The sequence below is a fragment of the Copidosoma floridanum genome, unplaced genomic scaffold (assembly GCF_036245765.1).
Source record: "Copidosoma floridanum isolate Cflo_tuat_1 unplaced genomic scaffold, Cflo_Japanese_pri ptg000009l, whole genome shotgun sequence".
In the NCBI taxonomy this organism is placed as follows: domain Eukaryota; kingdom Metazoa; phylum Arthropoda; class Insecta; order Hymenoptera; family Encyrtidae; genus Copidosoma; species Copidosoma floridanum.
The window spans coordinates 3,499,252-3,518,442 of record NW_028321886.1 but is presented as its reverse complement, the minus strand read 5'-3'; the positions used below and the strand labels follow the sequence as shown (position 1 = coordinate 3,518,442).

The following is a 19,191-nucleotide window of genomic DNA, read 5'->3' as shown; positions in this document are numbered from 1 at the left end:
GTTTACTACACTTTTTTTTTTTTTTTTTTTTTATAAAAAAAGCACTTATAACCCTAACACCTCTCGTTAGTTCAGTTACCATTTGATATTTCAATCACAGACAATGTATAGGTCCTGAGAGGTTGCAGTGGTTCTTCATTTCAACGTTCTTTTTTTACAATTTCAATGATCACACCATAATATGATACATTTTCGTATGAGCACACTTTATTCACTGTCATCTGATGCATCTGGATTAAAGTCTGGGTCATCATCATCCTCATCTTCCAAGTCTAAATCATCGAGGTTTTGGAATAAACTTTCGTCCACTTTAACAGAATCGCCTAAAAATGTAAAATTCGAATACTTGTACATTTTCTCATTAAGACATTAAATGTGAAAATTATATTAATCAATAGGTTTAGTACATGTGTAAATTAATTTGTATTTTTTTGGAAATACGATTCAAATATATAAATCAATTTATTTACAAATGAGCACCGTTTATCTGATAAAAGAAACATCTTACCATCTTCCAGGAACTTGAGATCTGATTTGTCAAGAGTTTTATCTTTCATAAACAATTCTCTACCTGTCAGTTTCTTTTCTTCCTTCTCAGCCAATCTTTTTTTTTCATTGTAACCCATTTCTTCGTTGAACTTTTCTTTCCACCTCAAGAATGTTTCTACTGTAACTCTTGTTCCTTCAAACCTTTTCTGTTTTCCACAAGTTGCAACAATAATAACAGAGATTATAATTTAAACTTCCTACTATTTGAAGTACTCTAATTATAAAACAATTTACCATTTCTGCCTCTTCTTCCTCTTTGAGCTTTCTGGCTGCACTCTCTTCCCGATTTAGTTTGATTTTATCCCACTCAACGTTGAGCCACTCCTGAGTTGCACTGACCAATGTAAACACCATAACAATTCCTAAACTCTCCTCAATCTGTTCACTCAAATGTTTCATCAGCTTTTCTACAAGCCCATCCTCGAAATTTTCCTCTTCCTCGATGGAAACAATTGGCGGTTCGTCTGGATATTTGGCTGTGTATGTGACTTCTAATCTACACGACAGACCATTATCTGTATCTAGTTCGTACTCCTCAGATTTGATAACAATACTAAACTTGTGAAACGGCTCAACCTCTAGAACTAATTAACATGATAGGTTTAATTTGTTATCATCACTACAAAAGTAAATGTTTAGAAAAATATTAATAAAAAGAAAAGAAAAACAGGAAAATTCGTTTCACCTTCAAATTCACCACAGTAGATAGATTCAAGAGCCTCGATTTCGTTTATCTGCTCGTCTTTATAATCCATTGTGTTACTTATTGAAAATTATCAAAGTTCAAAGACAACTAAAATCTCATTCGCGAAATAAATCTTACACTCAAACTTACATTGAACAATAAAATTATTTATGTATAATTCAAATACATGCATAACCTAATGTCCTGCACTTAAATCTTAACCTTCTTGTCATGCACACTAACACAATTACCGTTTACATCACGCTCAAGCCAGCACAAAAATAAAAGTAATCTTAAACGATTAAAAAAAAAAAATCATTATTTCAAACATGCTGCATCTTTTTATTTTTAGTTAAGCGAACAACAAATTCCGACAGCTGCCGCAGACGAAATTAAGTGAGCACTTTTTTTTTTGGAATTTTTTTTTTTATCACTGCTCGCGCGCCCTCCCGTGCGTGCAGAGACATACAACTTATTTTCAACGCGGCAAATTTTCGATCGTATAGAGTATTCCTTTGCTAAAAGCAGACCTTATGCAGTGTAAGTAGAAGAGGTCGGATTAGGTCGGACGTATTTTCTTAGTGGTGATGGATACATGACAAAAAAATTATTTTAACAAATAACGAGCAGCCATCATCAGTTAATACATTCGTTTTCCACCTTAACTGTGCAAAAGTGTACACACTTTTTATGGCGCATTTAACGAAAACTTTAATGTTTAAAGATGGAATATCGGCACATTTGTTTAATCCTCCACCTCCGATCGCCCAGAGACGAGAGCTGCATCCATACACCTCTGAATATTCGTATGTAAGCCCCTTTGGGCGCCGTGCGCGTAAAAAAAAAGTGCCGTCTGATCCAAATTAACCGATCAAAGTTACAGACTTCACTCCAGAGTACTCCAGACGTTATATACACGCTATACGACCATACCACGCATACATTATACATACACGCATAATATAATATATTATATTAAGAAGCACGAAGGAGATAACGAAACAATTGGGGGAGAGAAAGAGTGGTACTTAATAACGAGGGTATACGTAAACAAAACTCAAGATTAGGAAATTCGAACAATTAAATGGGTATGCTGGGGAGGAAGGGCCGAACAATTTGACGGAATGTACATGTAAGAAACATACACATGTACAGCAGAAAAAAAAAAAAAAAAATTAGCTGTGTCGATCATGCCCCGGGGGGTGGTTTACATAGACAAGTACATACCTATGTATTTAAAATGAGATGTGGGTTAGTGTTACATGATATTATAATGTGTATGTAACATATAGGTATGTAGAAACGGAATAGATATCGGCGAGGCCGAAGTAGAAACAGACGAGTCGAGTAGGCCGAGGATCGGTATGCCTATACTCTTTGTCTGTATACAATGTAATGTGTGTCATTTGGGTGTTTGAATCTCGAATGTTTCGATCGTTTTGACGGATAAATATAGCCAATAAAGTTGAGATTGATAAATGAGCCGAAACGAGGGTGAAAACGAAAGGATAATGTATAGATATTTTCTAAATGATAAATATATGTACCCGTACCTTGAGTAGGTTTCATTGTTTGGTGATTATCACGAGGGCGCGCGCGCGTCAAAGATGTATAGTATCATAATCATACACACACACACACACATATATATATATATATAATTATACGTTAGTCGGAGTTTGAGGTATACATGGGTATAAAATACAGACACAGGGCATTTTTGTCTGGTTGATGGTTTAATTGCACGTGTACTTACAACACAACACGATTAATGCATATTGTAGATGTTTGAGCAAGAGACCATCAGCCTAGCATGTAATTATATATTGTGCAGTTCGATCGATTGTGTAAATCAATATTATAACAAGGGTAAGGGATCTTGGCAGAGCATTATAGGTGTGTATACGTGGATGCACGAGGTGGCATGTTGCGACTAAATAAACAAATAAAAAATCAAGCGAGGAAAGCTAAAAAATAAAAAAATAAAAAAACAAAAATCAGAGAGAAAAAGAGTCGATGCAAACGCGCAGAGTTCGAACGAGTCTAGAGTATATACGTATACAAGAGTATAGTAGCGAGGAAAAGCTCGCGAATGTAAGCTCTATATGTAGAGACGGCGCAAGTATAGTAATCGTGCCCCACGAGGTCGAGAGAGCGCGAGGCAGGAGATGTATAGGGGGTTGCTGTATACACACGCGCGTATATAATATAGCCGAAGCTTGCACGCGAAGCACATTGGCGCACGTACACCAGCCAACCACCACCAACTCGACCCTTGGCGCGCGCATACATCACATTATAGGACGCCGAGGGTGGCTGGGTGGTGCGCTGCGCTCTCTTTTCCCTTGTCCGCGACGAGAACGGCCCTTTTCCGCGAGAGAGAGAGAGAGAGAGAGAGAGAGAGATAGTATAGTACGCACGAGGCACTCGTCGGCGCCGAACGCGCTCGGACATGTAATGTATCCTCCCCTCGCTCGCAAAACAACGTAGCCGTCATGTCCCTCTCTCGCGGTGCATGTACATAATATTATATAGACCTATACGCATGAATTTTTGGGTGTATAATTCAACGACAAAGTCACACGGCCGAGGGATGCGCGCCTGTCCGTGACAGTATATATATATATATGTACAGCCCGATGACGTAGACGCTCTCGGGTACTCTCACACGCCGGGGAGGGGGAGAGAGCTTGCGAGCACATCACGTGCTTGCAGCACCCTGTGCCACCCCCCAGCAGCAGCAGCGAGCGACGGGAGCTCGAGAGGGGATGATGGTCGGGTCGTCGAGGAGGGAGGGAGACCGAGAACATGGCGGCGCGCTGCGACGAAACAAAAACAAAAAAAAGCCAGTGGCAGGGTTGTGTGTGTGTGTGTATACGCGCTCCACATATCTATATATGTACCCCCAGCACCCTCTTGCCCGAACGAGTGCCAGCCGGCGGTGGTGGAAGCGGCGGCAGTGCGCCAGCAGACACTCCCCCGCTCGGAAAGCTCCTCCGTGTACGTATCGCTCGGCTTCCCTTGAAAAAGGTGTTGGTGCTGCTACTGCTGTCTATGTGCGATTTTTTGTGCGATTGGCGATTACGTTTGTCAACTCGAAGGGGGTAACAATGGCAACACGGGATAGCCCATTGATCGCCGCGGGTGTGACAGCGGAGAAGTTGAAGGGAAAACAGTAAGGGGGCATCGATTTATTGACAGGTGGTGGCGGACGCGCGAGAGGAGCCAGCGAAATTTTTGAGCGGAAAGAGAAAGGACGGCCAGCGAACAATAATGTGGGAATCGCAGGTGCAGCAGCAGCAGCTCTGGCCATCGACAAGGCAAAGGACCGCGGTGTGCGCGCGCGTTGTTTCCGTTCACAGGTGAAACGGCACCCATCGCCAATAACCATCCCGCACGCGCTTTCTACAGTATCGCGAAAGAATATATAGCGTATAGGTGTTGTAGTATACACGTATAGACGACAAAGGGACGGCAAGAGGTGCAGCTGTCTTTGATGGGCGAGCCCTGCAAAGTGGCGCGGGCAACGACGCCAGTAGTGATATTCATCGAGGGACGAGCTCGAGGCGGATTGATGAGCAACCCAAGGACCAGCATCGGACGCGTTAGTTTTAGTACATTCGTCTCTCGTCCACAATACACCCTGGCACCAAGATGCACTTGTACTTCGAGAAGAACAGCAGCGCCAAGTGCGACTGTAACATACTGTCGCTCAGCTGGATGGGCAAACTACCGGACGAACTCCAGGAGGTCAGTTGTGCTACTTTTTTTTTTCTCCATATTTCGCGCGAGAGCTTTTTTTGTTTTTTTTTTCAACGTAGGGGTCGGGGTTGCTTGAAAGGGGAGGTTTTGTGTGTGTGTGTGTGTGTGTGTGTGTCTGTGTGGTCGAGACGTGCGGTGTTTTGCTCCGATTGGACGTGGAGAGGGTAGGTTTTTTTCAACCGGTTCATACTGTACTGTATACGAAATTACCCTCGCGATGCGCTTACAATGTGGTACACAATTAGTTTTTATGAAACAAGCGTTCATTACGACTAAACCCACTTTGAAACTAAACCACTAAAAAATAAAAAATAAATCATCATAAATAATGTCTTTCTTTGCGTGAAAATGTATTTTAATTCTGCTAAAAATAAACTTGGATCAGATAAACGATTGCAAATGACGCATGATGGATTTGATTAATATGTGGAGGTACTCAAAAGGGCATTAATTATAAAGGGATTCAATGTGAAATAAATACTGCATTGAAGTTATTTTTAAAAACGAGTATATGAATTTAATCACACATTGATATGGCCAATACGCCAAGATATGATACGGGGGAAAAGAAATATGAAAGACAAGTAGTGAACAATGTACAACGTAACGTGGCCTTATGTGCAGAAAAATGATTACTGCAAGTACAACCCTATGATGTACATTTTGTTTTCCTCAAAAGGTATAATTGCAATAATAATTTTACGTGAGCGTCAAAGTAACGATAATAAAACCCCACGACTGTACGGTGCAAGTTCCTTCGTCGGCCGGATTAGCGATACATCAGTGTAATCCCACGAAATTCAATGAAACCTTTTAACGCAAGGGCAAACGATATTATATATTTCGTACGCACACCCGCGATACATTTGTATTACGAAACTTTCACGACAGCCACTCTATAACTATCCATTTAATTAGCAACGGAGAAACTGCTGATGTGTACGGCTTTTGCGGAGTACGTGTACATATACGTACGTGTTACACGTACATACCTGCAACCTTAATTACAACCCCGTGCACCGTGTTTTTTAATTAAAATCTCGGCTCTCCTTGTTAGAAATTGACTATTAATATCAATTCAATGGCACTATACGGTACGTTTTTTTTTTTTATTATACTATATACACATACACATCAACCACTACCATAGCAACCCCTTGTTTGAACCCTCGCTCAATTCTCTTGAAAAATTAAACGTACACCCGCAAGCAAATACGCTCCGGGAACCCGAAGTAAACATCGTTAAAATCTTGGGGAGAGAAACCTGCACTTTATCTCGAAATGAAAAGAAAAAAAAAGAATAAATAACAAATAAGTAATAACTAAAGACACAAAAAATAAAAAAAGCCCTCGAGGCACCAACACGAGCGTCAATGGTAGTAAAAAAAAAAAAAAAAAAAAAAAAAAAACTTGTGGCGTCTGCGTAATTGTTCAGTAATCTCCGTTGTTTGGTCAAGGCGTCTCTGTCTCTCTTACCCCCGTCACAGCCGCCACCGCGTAATTCGCCCGAACAAACGAAACTCACGCAAGGGCGATGAGCATATACAACTTCAAAAAGAAACCTTCGTTAATCCCGGCTCGAGGGACCCCTCTGCTGCTCTCCCTTCGTCTTCTTGCAAGTTCAAAGAAAGCGGAGTCTCTCTCTGTGCGCGTAATCGAGTAACGACAAGTGCACCCACTTTCCATCACGCCTAACGCGCGTGTACATGGGTATAACAGTAGTCAATCACCCGAACATCCGCAACGTAGTACAGTAGAAAGCTTATCGTCACTGGGCGAAGCCCGGGAGTACGTGCAGATCGAAAGAGGCGTTTCCCGCGTAGCCGTCAGACAGCAGAGGCCAATTTTGTACAAGCGAACGGGAACTGCTGCTAATGAAAAAAAAAAAAAAAAAAAAAAAAAAAAATAGAAGAAGAATTTTATTTGTTAGAAGCTCAATTTGTGAAGGAGAGTGAGTGTACGGTGATCGTAGTTTGGCTGACCGGTGATCCGCCCTCCTGTGTATGGAATGTGCATTGGGTATTGCCGATGGAAAGGGAACGACGGATATCGAAATCGAACGAGCTAATATGTAATAGCGCGGCGGCGCCGACCCCCCTGACTTTACTGTACCGTCAACTATACACTGCCGGAGGCTAAACTACACGTACGTATACGTTTGCCTTTTACCACGACCGGTACTACTGTGTGCGAGTCTTGCTTCGACCGCGGAAATTAATTGTCGCGCGACTACTACGCCAATTTACTACCCTTGCCACCCGATTTCTCTGCCGAACTCGTTTGTCCGATTGTTTTTAGTCCAAGTTAATTTTTACGCGCAGACTGGGGCACGCAAGTGGTTTTTTTTTTTTTTTTTTTTTTTTTTCAACAATTATTTTTATTCGTCACTGTTCACAATACACTATAGAGAATAATTTTTTTCCGCCTCGTATAACTGCGAGAAATTTTTGGATATAGAAGTTTATTGCAAAGTATCTAGAATTGCATATTTTTATAATTTTTCAATTACTTTTTTCTTTTCTAAATTCTAACAAATGAAGCATTGTTGTTTTAGCAAAAAATTGTACTTGAGAAAAATTTATAAAGTATCCAAGTCTGTTGGTACACAAATAAGAATTTTTTCGTTCGTTAATTGTGTGTCGGTATTGATGAATCATTCGTACTACCTTTACATTATTTTTTTTCGTTGTCGTTCGATTTTTCATCGATTGGTGTGAAGCGCTTTGACTGTGTACGAATGTTGAGGTAGCAAAGTTAATTATTGCTCTCATGTACTGCGTCGTCAGTATTTATTCAAAGAGAGTTGATTGCATTGTTACAGTGGTTGCTGTATACTCTACCTCTCAATGTGTTTTTTTTTTTTTCATCAGAAGAGCTCTTCACGCGAGAAATTAATGTTTCGATGGGAAATTTCTGTCGAAGTCCAAGTCGATGACAAGCTCATTAAAAAGAGAAGGTACAGTTAAATGATGGCATTTTGATTTATTAACAAGCAGTGAATTTTGCTATTTCGTGTACTTTCGGTGTTAGTACAACAACTATACTCACAGAATAAGGTTAAAAATAAAACTCAAAAGTAAAAAAAAAAAAAAAAAAAAAAAGTTACCAATAAAAACTTTCCTGCAAAACTTTCAATTACTTAGTTTGCTTGAAACAGAGCTAAGCAAAAACAAGAAAAATTAAATGTAGTCGCGTGTGGTGGTCCAAAATAATATTAAATAAGCAATAATGTTCAAGTAGTACTGTTTTCTTCTTTAATAAAAAGTATATTTGTATCATGTTGATGTATACGTATAAAGTCTCTAAATCCCGTGCTTGCAAAAAAGATCGAGAAAAAAGACAGAGGCGCTCTTTTACCTTGCCGGCTCTCGAGCCCGAGTAAGTGTGCTGATATCTCGGACGTGCTTACATGGGTATATTTAAACACAAGTTGCTCATATTGGGGTATTGTGTGTGTACCCCCATCTATACAGCTCGTTGAGCAGGGGGCAAAAAAAGGAGAAAAGAAAAAAAACGGAACCTGAGTTTTTCACACCTCGTTCAGAGAATGGAGCCCACGGTTGAAAAGGGCAGACGTGACGTGGACTGTGGCAATTATGTATCACGTTCGTTGTAATTGATTTTTTTTTTTCTTCCACTGCTAAAATCAATACACCATTTTCTTTTTTTTTTTTTTTTTTTTTTTTTTTATTTATTCCCTCTCCAACTTGGCGCGCCGCACGAGTTAACCTTGTACATTTATTATTCGTTAACATCAGAGGTTACAACTTTTTTTTCCCCCCTCGTTTCTATAGGGTAGCAAATTCATCAAAGTGCCATTCAACGTAAAATCTTCTACGAAGTTCGGGATGAATAAAAATTTGGTGAAAATCAAAAAGTTGCATGGTTTCGTCCATTAGTTAATAGTCAAAGCAGGCGCGTGGCTCACCGTCGAACGCTTTCAAACTATTCAAAGTCTCGTCTCGACTCGTCAAAAAAGTTGAAAAACCCCGTGAATTTATGACACGACAAGTACTAGTGTCGAGCACAAAGTAGGTACTATACCTTGTAATAAACGTGCCAGTGTGTGCTTAATAGTTAACTCACCGTTATAGGCGGACCAAACATAATTACAGAGCTCGAAAATTCAGAGATCAAATACCAACGTTCACCGGCGGAGGAGTTTCCTCTCTGTAATTTTTCTCGCCGAGGATTATTGCACGTTCGCTCGACCGTGCAAGTATACTTACCCGGTGATTACCCTTATTCCCTTGGCATAATATCGGAGCTTTTACCGGCAAACTGGAAAATTTTGCAAACGTTTTAAAATTCATGTCGTCACCATGATTACACTCCAGCACGCGTCACTCACCCCTCGTCCTTTTCACACGTAATCCACAAAGATCCATCGACCGCAAAAAATCCCCCTAATTATAAATGTACCAGCCCGAGGCTGCAACAGCTCAATTGAAAAAACCACGGTCGTTGACGACGATAACAGTAAACGAAAAAAAAAAAAAAAAAAAAAAAAAAAAAACAAAGAGGGAATACAATGTTCCAGCCCCAAAGTTCGGTGCAATAGTCAAAAGAAAAGAAAATCTCCAGCCGTGCTGGTGCAACCTCGAAACATTCCTCTAATAATAGGTCGCCGTTACTGGCGTCGTCGCACACGCTCCGCGCTCGTTGCGGCAACAACATAAAGACCATCACGCGCGCGTACGTAAAGGTACATGTACATGTAGGTGTGTATATATATATATGTGTAATAGAGAACAAGGGGCAGAGGAAGGAGCTTTCAGGGTGCACGAGTTTATAATGTGCGCGCGGATCGATGCCGCAAGGGAGTATAAGGAAAAATGAAAAAAAAAAAAAAAAAAAGGCGGGGGTGGTTGGGTGAAGCTCTGCCAATACATTTACGTGTATGCGAATACACTTGGGTGCAGTGGAGAAAAGAAGGCGCACCTTACTTCCGCGACCAGAGCTCGATTTTTTCTTACCCTACCCTCCTCTCTCTCTCTCTCCCTTTAGTCTCCATGTACGCGACGAACTCCCTGTTTTCTCGTAACGCACGTATGCTTTTTTTTTTGTCCACGCGTCCCCTTGGCGCGACGTAACGCATATACGTATATCCATCTCGTCTTCCTTGCACGTTATAAACATACAGGCTCCCCCCCTTTGTCCCGCGTTACGCGAAACATTTCAATTATGAGCGCACAGCCCGTGGATGCATCCACACGGGGCTTACACGTCTAGTAAGTACTTGTATATATTTGTATACACGCTGTTGCAGGTACACCCCAAGGATACACATATAATACCCTACCCTTCCGTTTTCGCGACTGCCTAAGGAATCCTTATAGCGGACAAATTAGTGGGGCTCTTCGCTGCAAGCGTTTTTTCTGCGCGCTTACAGCTTCGAAGATGATGACCAGCTTTTCCTGAGATTCCTGCACGCAGTGGTCCATAAGCACTGTGCTCGAGGAAACCTTATTCTGATTCCTAATTTTTTCGATGATTTTTCAATTTCGTTCGAATTTCAAGGAAGCCTTTACGTCTAACTTTGCATCCCATAACTATATACATATATATGCACCGACTACAAAGATGAACTCACTGCTCCGTCGCCTACGTGTATATGTACACATACACACCTGTGCTTATTATTATTATTATTATCATTATTGTTATTATTATTTATAACATATTTTGAAAACAGTACGGCAGGAGTAAACAATGGCTTCGTTATTGGGTAAACCATATGCACGCTCAGCTGATATTGTTTACAAATTACCCGGGCGGGCGTGCATCACTGCTATAAACTCAGGTGAAAAGTTATTCAACTGGAACATTACAAACTTTGGCCTATATACATCACGTTGCGCGCGTATATATTGCGTAGACTTGGAAAACATTTGGGCATGGGTGTAGGTAAGGGTAAAAAAACAGAATTCTATTGAATCGCGATTTTAGGTACATCAAAGGTAAATTTCAAAGGCGAACGTGCATGTGGTCTCGAATTGTCTTTACCCAAATATAATTCGTATCTTTTGATTGACATAAAGTATAAGATGACTGTGTGTTATACTTCGCCTTTAGATTATTTTTCTTGGGAACGGATTTTCCATGAGCGTCCAAGTGAGAACTAATGGAATATTTTTCACAGGAACCACGTCAGCTTGATATCAGGTCAACTGAAAAAATCACCGGCCAAGGCGGCTCCTCGCGCTCAGAGATCAATTTATTATTATTACCTATATCGCGTAAAAAAGTAAAGTATTGCGAGCTCTTCGTGCACTGAAAATTTAATTTCTCATTAAAAAGTCTCTCCACGTTACCTTACAAAGTTTCGAATCAAAATTTATTTCTAATCCTCTACTTTATTACCTTCATACATATATCTCGTGCAGATTGAAACTTTTAACTCAGTCAAAGTTTTTTCTTCTTTGTTCTTATGCGTATATTTTGCAATGATGCAATCGACCCCTACATCTCACAATTGACGTATCTCCACTACCATACCAAAACATACGTATACCATGCTAAAATTGAATGCGTTTCTAATAAAACTTAAGATTTACAATTTGAGCCAAACAAATGGGGAGAGTTTTGGTTTTTTTTTTTTTTTTTTTTTTTTTTTTTTTTTTTTTTTTCTCGCGGATATCTACATGTAAAGCAGAGATGAACGAGATTCAGAGATGCTGTGGCAGAACTTTTCACGAGCCACGAGAGACAGCACCTCGGAAAAATACCATGTGCAACATAATCCCTCGCGACACCCGACTTTTGCCAACATTACCAACGCAGATGCCTCCATGTATATGCAACAGAGCTTTCCACTCTCGGCTACACCCCGAGCTAAGATTTTTCTTCACTCACCCGCACACACGACCGATGAGTTTCTTCTCTCTTGCGACGCACGTATACATAATAACTGTACATATATGTATACACACGGTGCATCGCGCAAAAGCGGCTGGGGGGGGAGGAGAGAGGGAGGGACATGTGCAGGAGAAAGAGTCAAGGGTTCGGCGCCGCGCCCTATGGCTGCTGTCGCGACGACGTGCGACGAGACGAGAGAAAAAAAGGGAGGGATGGAGCGGTGCATTCTTGAGTCTATATGCTCCGCGCGTGGCTTTGGATCGATCTCTCGTCGGCCACCCTTGGCTGGGTGAAAAATTCAAATTTATGTGGGGATAATGGGCTCTCGCAAGCTCGCCCGGACCTTTCTGTCTGTCTCTGGATTGAAATTCAATCTCAACCCATTATTGGGAACTGGAATGTATTGTTATTGTTATTGTTATTATGATCATGGTGTACACGTGATTCGGCGTACATCGATGGATGAGCTTTATCCGCGATGGCAAATCATTTTACGAGTTTCGAGGGAATGTTGCAGAAAAAGGGGGGTATACAAGTATATAGATGGTTGTAGAACTCGATGCGGGCGTAATGAAAGGGGCCGTGGAAAATATTATCACAGTCTGTCCGGAAAGTACGCAATATGAGCTTGCGACGGAGGTGAGAATTCGCGGAGAGCCGTATATCTCTCGGCCGTTGAGCCCAAGCGGGTAGAACATCTCAACAAAACAGCGCTTACTTACTTGACACGAGTCCCCCGCCCTTTTAACTGTTCCCTCGCTTTGTCTAATACACACGTACACGAGTAGAGAAAACGAGAAAAGAAAGTTCACCACCGGCCAAAGTAGGTATGACGACGCATTGAAATTCTTCGTTCTTTCTTTGTTGCATCCATACAGTACTTATCCCTCGAGATTAAAGAACACGCGAAATAAGAAGAAGAACAGACTGGTTGGATTGGTCTCTGGGCGTGCGTGTGCACAGGTATACGACACATCCGTTGTCCTCTCTTTTTGTCTCGCCTTCGACCTCTACGATCAAATTGGGGTAGTTTTATCCTTATCGCTCGGCTGGCTTTTCACCCTTTCCTTTGCCTTAACAACTTTCCAGCCGATCTTGTATTGGGAAAAAAAACCCCCCCATTGTTTGCTCGTTCTTTTTTTTTTTTTTTTTTCATACCGTGCAGCGTGTAATGGATACTCTGTAAAAGCCCGACAATGCCCTGTTAGTCGAGTTTTTATTTCCGCGAACTGGCTCATACGTCATCAGTTACTTTATAATTTCCCAAGACTTTTGGAATCGCTCTGTACTTGCGCTACACCAGACACTGGCAAGGAAAACAGACAACGCCCAAGCATCGCGTTTCTTTTCAAGCACATTCAAATTGGCATTCCTTTTTTGTTCAAAAAAGCTGTACACTCGTCATTGCGCAACGTCATAACGATGCTAATTATGACATGGCCCGCGCAAGTGCAGTGTCAATACACAGCTAGTCTCTATACGTATAACAAGAGCTTTGTGCAGAGTTTTCGGCCGACCGAGAGCGAAGCTATAGCTACAGGCACGACTTTTAGACGCGCGTAAGACGATGTACCTTGTTGTACTCGTAACGTTTAGTTATCGGTTGTACCTTGTGTTCAGTCGTGCGGTCGATGAGAAGAGAACATTTACCTCCGTGATACAATCCGCTCTCGGGAAGAAGTAAGACCAACGCCAAACTCAACCATCTCGTTTTCTCTCTACCTTCCAATTCTGAATGATACGAAAAAACAATAGTGCACGGTGTACGAAAATTATTTGTGCAAATCATTCAAAGTCAATTTAACTTGTACACCTACGCGTACATCATACTTGTCCCCCTCGGCCCCGTCAGTAGGGATGTATTATATAACCCGCGTGTATACGTAAACCAATTACTTAGCCTGCACGTATTGCAAAGACAAAAAACAAAAGCCCCAAGGGTAGCGTTTACTTTCGTTTCAAGCTTGGAAAATAATTCTCCTTTGCCATGCTTTCCGGTTGCGCCGTTGAAAAACCCATAAAACGCGAGCGTTTACGTGTCACATCGATAATCCAATACAAAAGCGCCGATGAATAATAAAAGATAAAAGACGTGCGCAAGTAGAGCGAAACAAAACATATGTAACATGTGTGTGTGTGTGTGTGTATTTATTTATTGTCTATAACGTAAGTACATCCTCTTTGTATTTTTCCATTGGTAGGACGAGAGCTGGAAGCTGTACAGGCGCAAGTACTACCAAGAGGGTTGGCTCGCCACGGGTAATGCGCGCAGCCTCGTCGGCGTGACCTTCACCACTTCGCATTCGCGCAGCCGAGCACCGGAGTTGCCCCTGCGCGCCAACTACAATCTGCGGGGACACAGAAGCGAGGTATGTCGTACATCATCATCATCACCACATGTTTCGTTCGATCGTGTCTTTTTTACACGTGGACCGAGCCCCAAGTTGTTTCTCCTCCCTCGCGTGTTGCATTGTCAAGTCTATTTCCAAGGGCTGCCGGTTGTACTTCTATATACATATCCATGTGGATGCCAAGTAGTTACCTCGAGTGTGATATATGATACAGGTGAACGATGATTAAACGAAAAAGATTTGAAGGTACAGCCGAGTGTTTCAAGCTGTATATTAAGAGCTAAGGCAATTTTAACTTTTGAAGGAAAAAAAAAAAAAAATTGCGAAAATAGCGAAAATAGCAAAAATAAGGGTACCTGATACATTTTGGGCTTGGTTTACCAACAAAATGTGTGTCGACATGTTTATACGTGTTCGAGTCATACGTGCGTATTACCAACCCACGTGGTGTACGGCGTCATTTTTCATTCCGCGTGTATCCTGTGCAGAGCTCGTGAGCTTTAAAATTGTTTTCCAGGAACTTTACGCGTGTGTACTGTAGTCGCGTTATGAAAATGCATTTTTAAAAGCGCATGGGAGAGGAAACAGACGCTGTTTGCCGGATAAATCGGGAGATTTTCGTTGGGTTGTTTTGATACGATAAATTATTTTATTTATTATGTTTATTAATAAATAAAAAAAGGGGTAATGTAAGAGTAAAATATTTTATTAAGTTAAAGGATAAAAATTTTTCAACGAAAATAAATTAATTTTAATACATCTAAATTGCGATTTTAGCGTGTGTCTGACCAAACGTAGTTAATACTACTTGTTTCTCTGCAAGAGGGTTATGTGCTCAAAAAAATATGACCATTCGTTGAGTTGCTCGTTGATAAATATAATACGTAAAAAGTTAATCATTAATAAATGTTAGTTTTTTCACGTGTCTGACTAAACAAGGACATTACTACTTAAACTTCTGGAGGATGGTTGTTTGCCTAAAAAATACGAATGGGGTTATTCTTTTGTAACTCTGTAGGTACGTTACGTTAATTTACAATCTAAAAAATGTCAAACAATTGATAAAAATAAAAGAAACGAAAAAATTAAATTAAAGATCCTTTCAAGTCCCTTGACTTGGATCTCGAGTGAAAACTTTCGTGCGCTTTCGATCGAAGGGTCCACAGTTATATCGAATCAATGACAATAAGAGCAGTAAATCCCACACCTGAAGCCTTTATGCCTATCATTGTCCGCTCTCGCAGCAAAATCGTCCCTCGGACGCTCAAAGAGGCAAAGATAGAGATACGGAGAGAGTGGGCAGAGGGTAAAAAAAAAAATAAAAAAAAATCTCCTAATAGCCCTACTTCAGCTCCCTTTCTCTTCTACTCTCGACTCGGCATGAAGATTCGAAAAAACGACGAGGAGAAAATGAATGTGACCGTTTTCACTCCCACCCACCGACACACACACACATCTACATAGGGTTGGTACAAGCTAGCTTTTGCACTCGTGAAAAGAAAGAAAGAAAGAAATAAAGGTGGGAGGGTGGACGGGTGAGAGCGATATTACCACTTGAGAGGAGCAGGCAAAACTTTTACCGCGCACAAGTGGACGACGATGACTACGACGACAACAATAAAGGCGCTTCTTCTGCAACGCTTGTGTGTTTACGTATGTATGTATGTATGTATGTATCCGTATAGAGACACGAGCCAACATATAACTGTGTATACCCTGTACATTGGTACAATACGAAGCTTCTGTTTTTCTGAACATTTATGTATACTTTTTTTTTTTTTTTTTTTTTTTTTTTCCTTCCGTAGGGAAACGCCGCTTGGCAAACAACGACGACGACGAAAGCGAGACTTAGGCTCCCAAAATGCCAGTTTGGCGCGACGTTCCGGCTCTTATTTTTCTTTTGTCTGCAAGGATACATCTGTACATGCACAGTGCGTGGACGTCATGTATTATACGTAAAGTGAGCCTTATCGCGATAAAAGCTAATTCAATATACGAGGTACGAGGTACGCGTTGGAAATAATTTTCTTTGAACGTCATTAGATAAAAATTTCAACCGGATAAAATCTCGTCTGTGCCCCGTACGGTTGTTACCCCAACGCATGTGCAAACTTATATAATATTTATATTTATGTTACGGGAGTTGTAAGCTCGTAGGGGAAACTTTGAGGAGAATTAAGCCGACTCGAGCTCACGCATTTGGGCATTCATTAAGGCGCTCACTCCCCGTGCTGCGGGTACTGTTGCGAACTAGCTATTAATAGGAGCGCGAGGCTAAACTTTTAAATTAGAGATCCCAAGAGCACGTCATTTAACTTTGAATTTCGCGTGTCTCGTCGGCTATGTATATACACGCAAGGAAAACTATAGTTGAAAACTTGGTAAACGGCTGTCCGGTGTATCATCAAGAAGGTAACATAGCATCGCGGAGGAAGGGGTGCAAAATTTATTTCCAAACTCCAACTGTTGCAATGTTATCGGTGGCTCCCGTAGCGCGGTGCTTATTTTATTTTATTTTTTTTTTTTTTGTTCTACAACAAACTGGGTGCTTTCGGCTTTGAAAAGCCACTCGCGCTGCACGCGTCGACTGTTATCGGCACAGCGCACTCGTATATGCCGCTCTGTAACCGTGTTTTTTTTTTTTTTTTTTTATAACGGTACTCCGAACATGTGCCTCTACACATACGGGTCAATTTTACACCGGCGTCGATAACAGGGGACACGGGGGTGAATTACTACCCGGGCTTGTTTTTTTTTCTCGTTTTTCGTCGCCTAGAGATCAACCTAAAAGTGGTTTGGATATTTTTTACAGTTACTAGGCAGATGATCGAGAACCGTCGGATTGGAGTTGAATGATCAATCGCCCGGACGGATGTGTCGTTTATTGCAATACGCGAATGCTGCTTGTTTGTTTGGCCATCGGTACCTATGTGTATAAACATACGGTTTTCGAGACGAATATTTCGCACAATTTTCGGTTGACTGTGACGTACACACCATGCTAATACATACGTATTTGTATTATACATATAGGTAGATACATGTAAGTTGTAACGAAAAGTTTTTCACCAAAGAAGTACTACCCCTTGGGGGACGACATATACGTACACGTGATGCATCGATGCTTCATCGTTAAAAAACTCTTTCGATATGCTAGAGCACTATTTATGCAACTGCACAGTGTTAATAGAAGATAACTCTGTACGTAGGATGTCTCTCTTCTCGTAATGTACGCATAAATGTCATTTACATAGTACCTTTTATACATCCAACTGCACGTACGTGTCTGCAAACAGAGCTTATAACGACAAATACCGTAGTTCAACGTATATACCGATATCATATAAAATATACCTACGTCATACATCGCGTATAGGTATACATGTTAAACACGGGAGGAACCAATAAACGCCGAAATTCATTGGCTTCTCTTTGCTCGAGAAAAAAAAAAAAGAGGCGATACTGGTGGGGTATGCGCGACATAAGGTAGTGAGTATATATATAGATAAAAATAGTTAGGCGATGGGGTGTCTCGTCTCCGGAGCTTTTTGACTTCTCGCCCCGTATTGAGTCTTTCGAGGGGGCACGTAAGGTGCGAGATCCGAGGTGTACACGTATGGCACGAGTGGAGATGAAAAAAGAGACGCTCGCAAGCCAAGTACGTCTACATACGTATATATATATATGTATTAGAGAACAACAGTGTCGAGGAGGGCGAGTCAATGACGTTCACCTACACCATACCTACTGTATATAATCCTCCTGATGCTTGTGTATATATAGGTATACGTATGTCTCGCTTTTGGAAGTCAGGCTTATAGAAATCAAGAGCACAGACGGGGTGGAGCGAGATCGCCTCTATTTTTCTTTTTCTCTTATTGTATACTCTGTACATTTCCGTAATCGCTCTTTCCGTGTAAATCGTCGGAGGAAAGGACTGGCGCCGACAGTCACTTTGCCAAATACTCCTGTGGAGCGGTCCGCTTCGACTGATTTCACGTTGCTATATAGTTGGAGATCGAAATTTCAAGTCGAGTGTCGGACTCGGAACATGCCATATATATATACATACATTGTCGAGTTTTGCGATTTTTAACATCGTGCCTTTGATCGTGGGAAAATATTTAAAATGCATCTCTAAAACACACAAAATGGTACTCTCTGTAACTCTGAAATTGGAAAAATATTGCAGTCTGAATCATTGATATACTTACCTGTCCCTTTTTTTTCCCACCCAAGACGTTCGTTTATGATTCTTTAGACTATACAAGAAAAAAGAAATGAAAAGATATGTTTCTTCCGTATCTTCGAAAATAAAAACACGAGTTTTCGGTCCCTCCCCATGCTATGCATACGGATAAAAAATTGGCGTCCATTCAATTTTTCAAAAAATAAAAAATATCAATATCCAGCCTCGAGAGCAAGTTGAAAAAAAAAAACCGTTGCTCCATTTTAACAGACGCTCGCGTGCGTTGCAGATGTTGTTATTGGCGCACACAGAATATAAGGGAGGATGATGCACATACGTACAAGAATCCAGTGTATGTGCAGGCAGAGTAGCCGCGCGTGCATGTAAATAAACATCGTGTATGAGTAACAACAACCGGAGCAGCCAAGCGCAGAACTGGCGAGTCGTTTTCCCGACTAGGGAATATATATATATATAGGTTATACTGTTGTGTGTTGAAATTCTCACCCCTGGTATACTCACAACGCGCGGGCGTTTCGCTAATGCGGTAATGGCAGCTCCCGCGGTATATATACCTATATGGGTACTACGCGTACGTGTACCCCCCCTCCCACCCCCCACAGTGAGCGGGGTGTAATCGATATATACTCGAGCGAGCGAGCCAAAAGTCGAGCCAAGAGCTAAAGAAACAGATGACGCACGATGACTATTTCTTTTTTTTTTTTTTTTTTTTTTCTGCCACGTTCGAAGATAATTAATTAATATCTTGTACACCGTGTGCGGTAAATCCCAACTCG

At 41.2% G+C, this 19,191-nt stretch overlaps 2 protein-coding genes across 2 annotated transcripts in view; one reads left to right on the top strand and one right to left on the bottom strand.

The window, feature by feature from the left end:
* Positions 1–3: 3 nt before the first annotated feature.
* LOC106643226 (RWD domain-containing protein 1) lies at positions 4–1,601 on the bottom strand. Its single transcript, XM_014358266.2, has 4 exons — positions 1,235–1,601; positions 784–1,133; positions 509–695; positions 4–323 (listed from the first exon to the last, which is right to left on the bottom strand). Exons 1-4 carry the CDS (start codon positions 1,302–1,304, stop codon positions 208–210), a joined length of 723 nt encoding a protein of 240 aa, XP_014213752.2. The 5' UTR covers positions 1,305–1,601; the 3' UTR covers positions 4–207.
* Positions 1,602–4,208: 2,607 nt separating this feature from the next.
* Positions 4,209–19,191, top strand: part of Tusp (WD40 superfamily protein Tusp) — a 28,381-nt gene continuing 13,398 nt past the window's right edge. The window contains exons 1-2 of the mRNA XM_089589852.1: positions 4,209–4,984; positions 14,056–14,223. Coding sequence (XP_089445978.1) covers positions 4,889–4,984; positions 14,056–14,223 — 264 coding nt within the window. The 5' untranslated portion in view covers positions 4,209–4,888. The remainder of the gene's footprint in view (positions 4,985–14,055; positions 14,224–19,191) is intronic.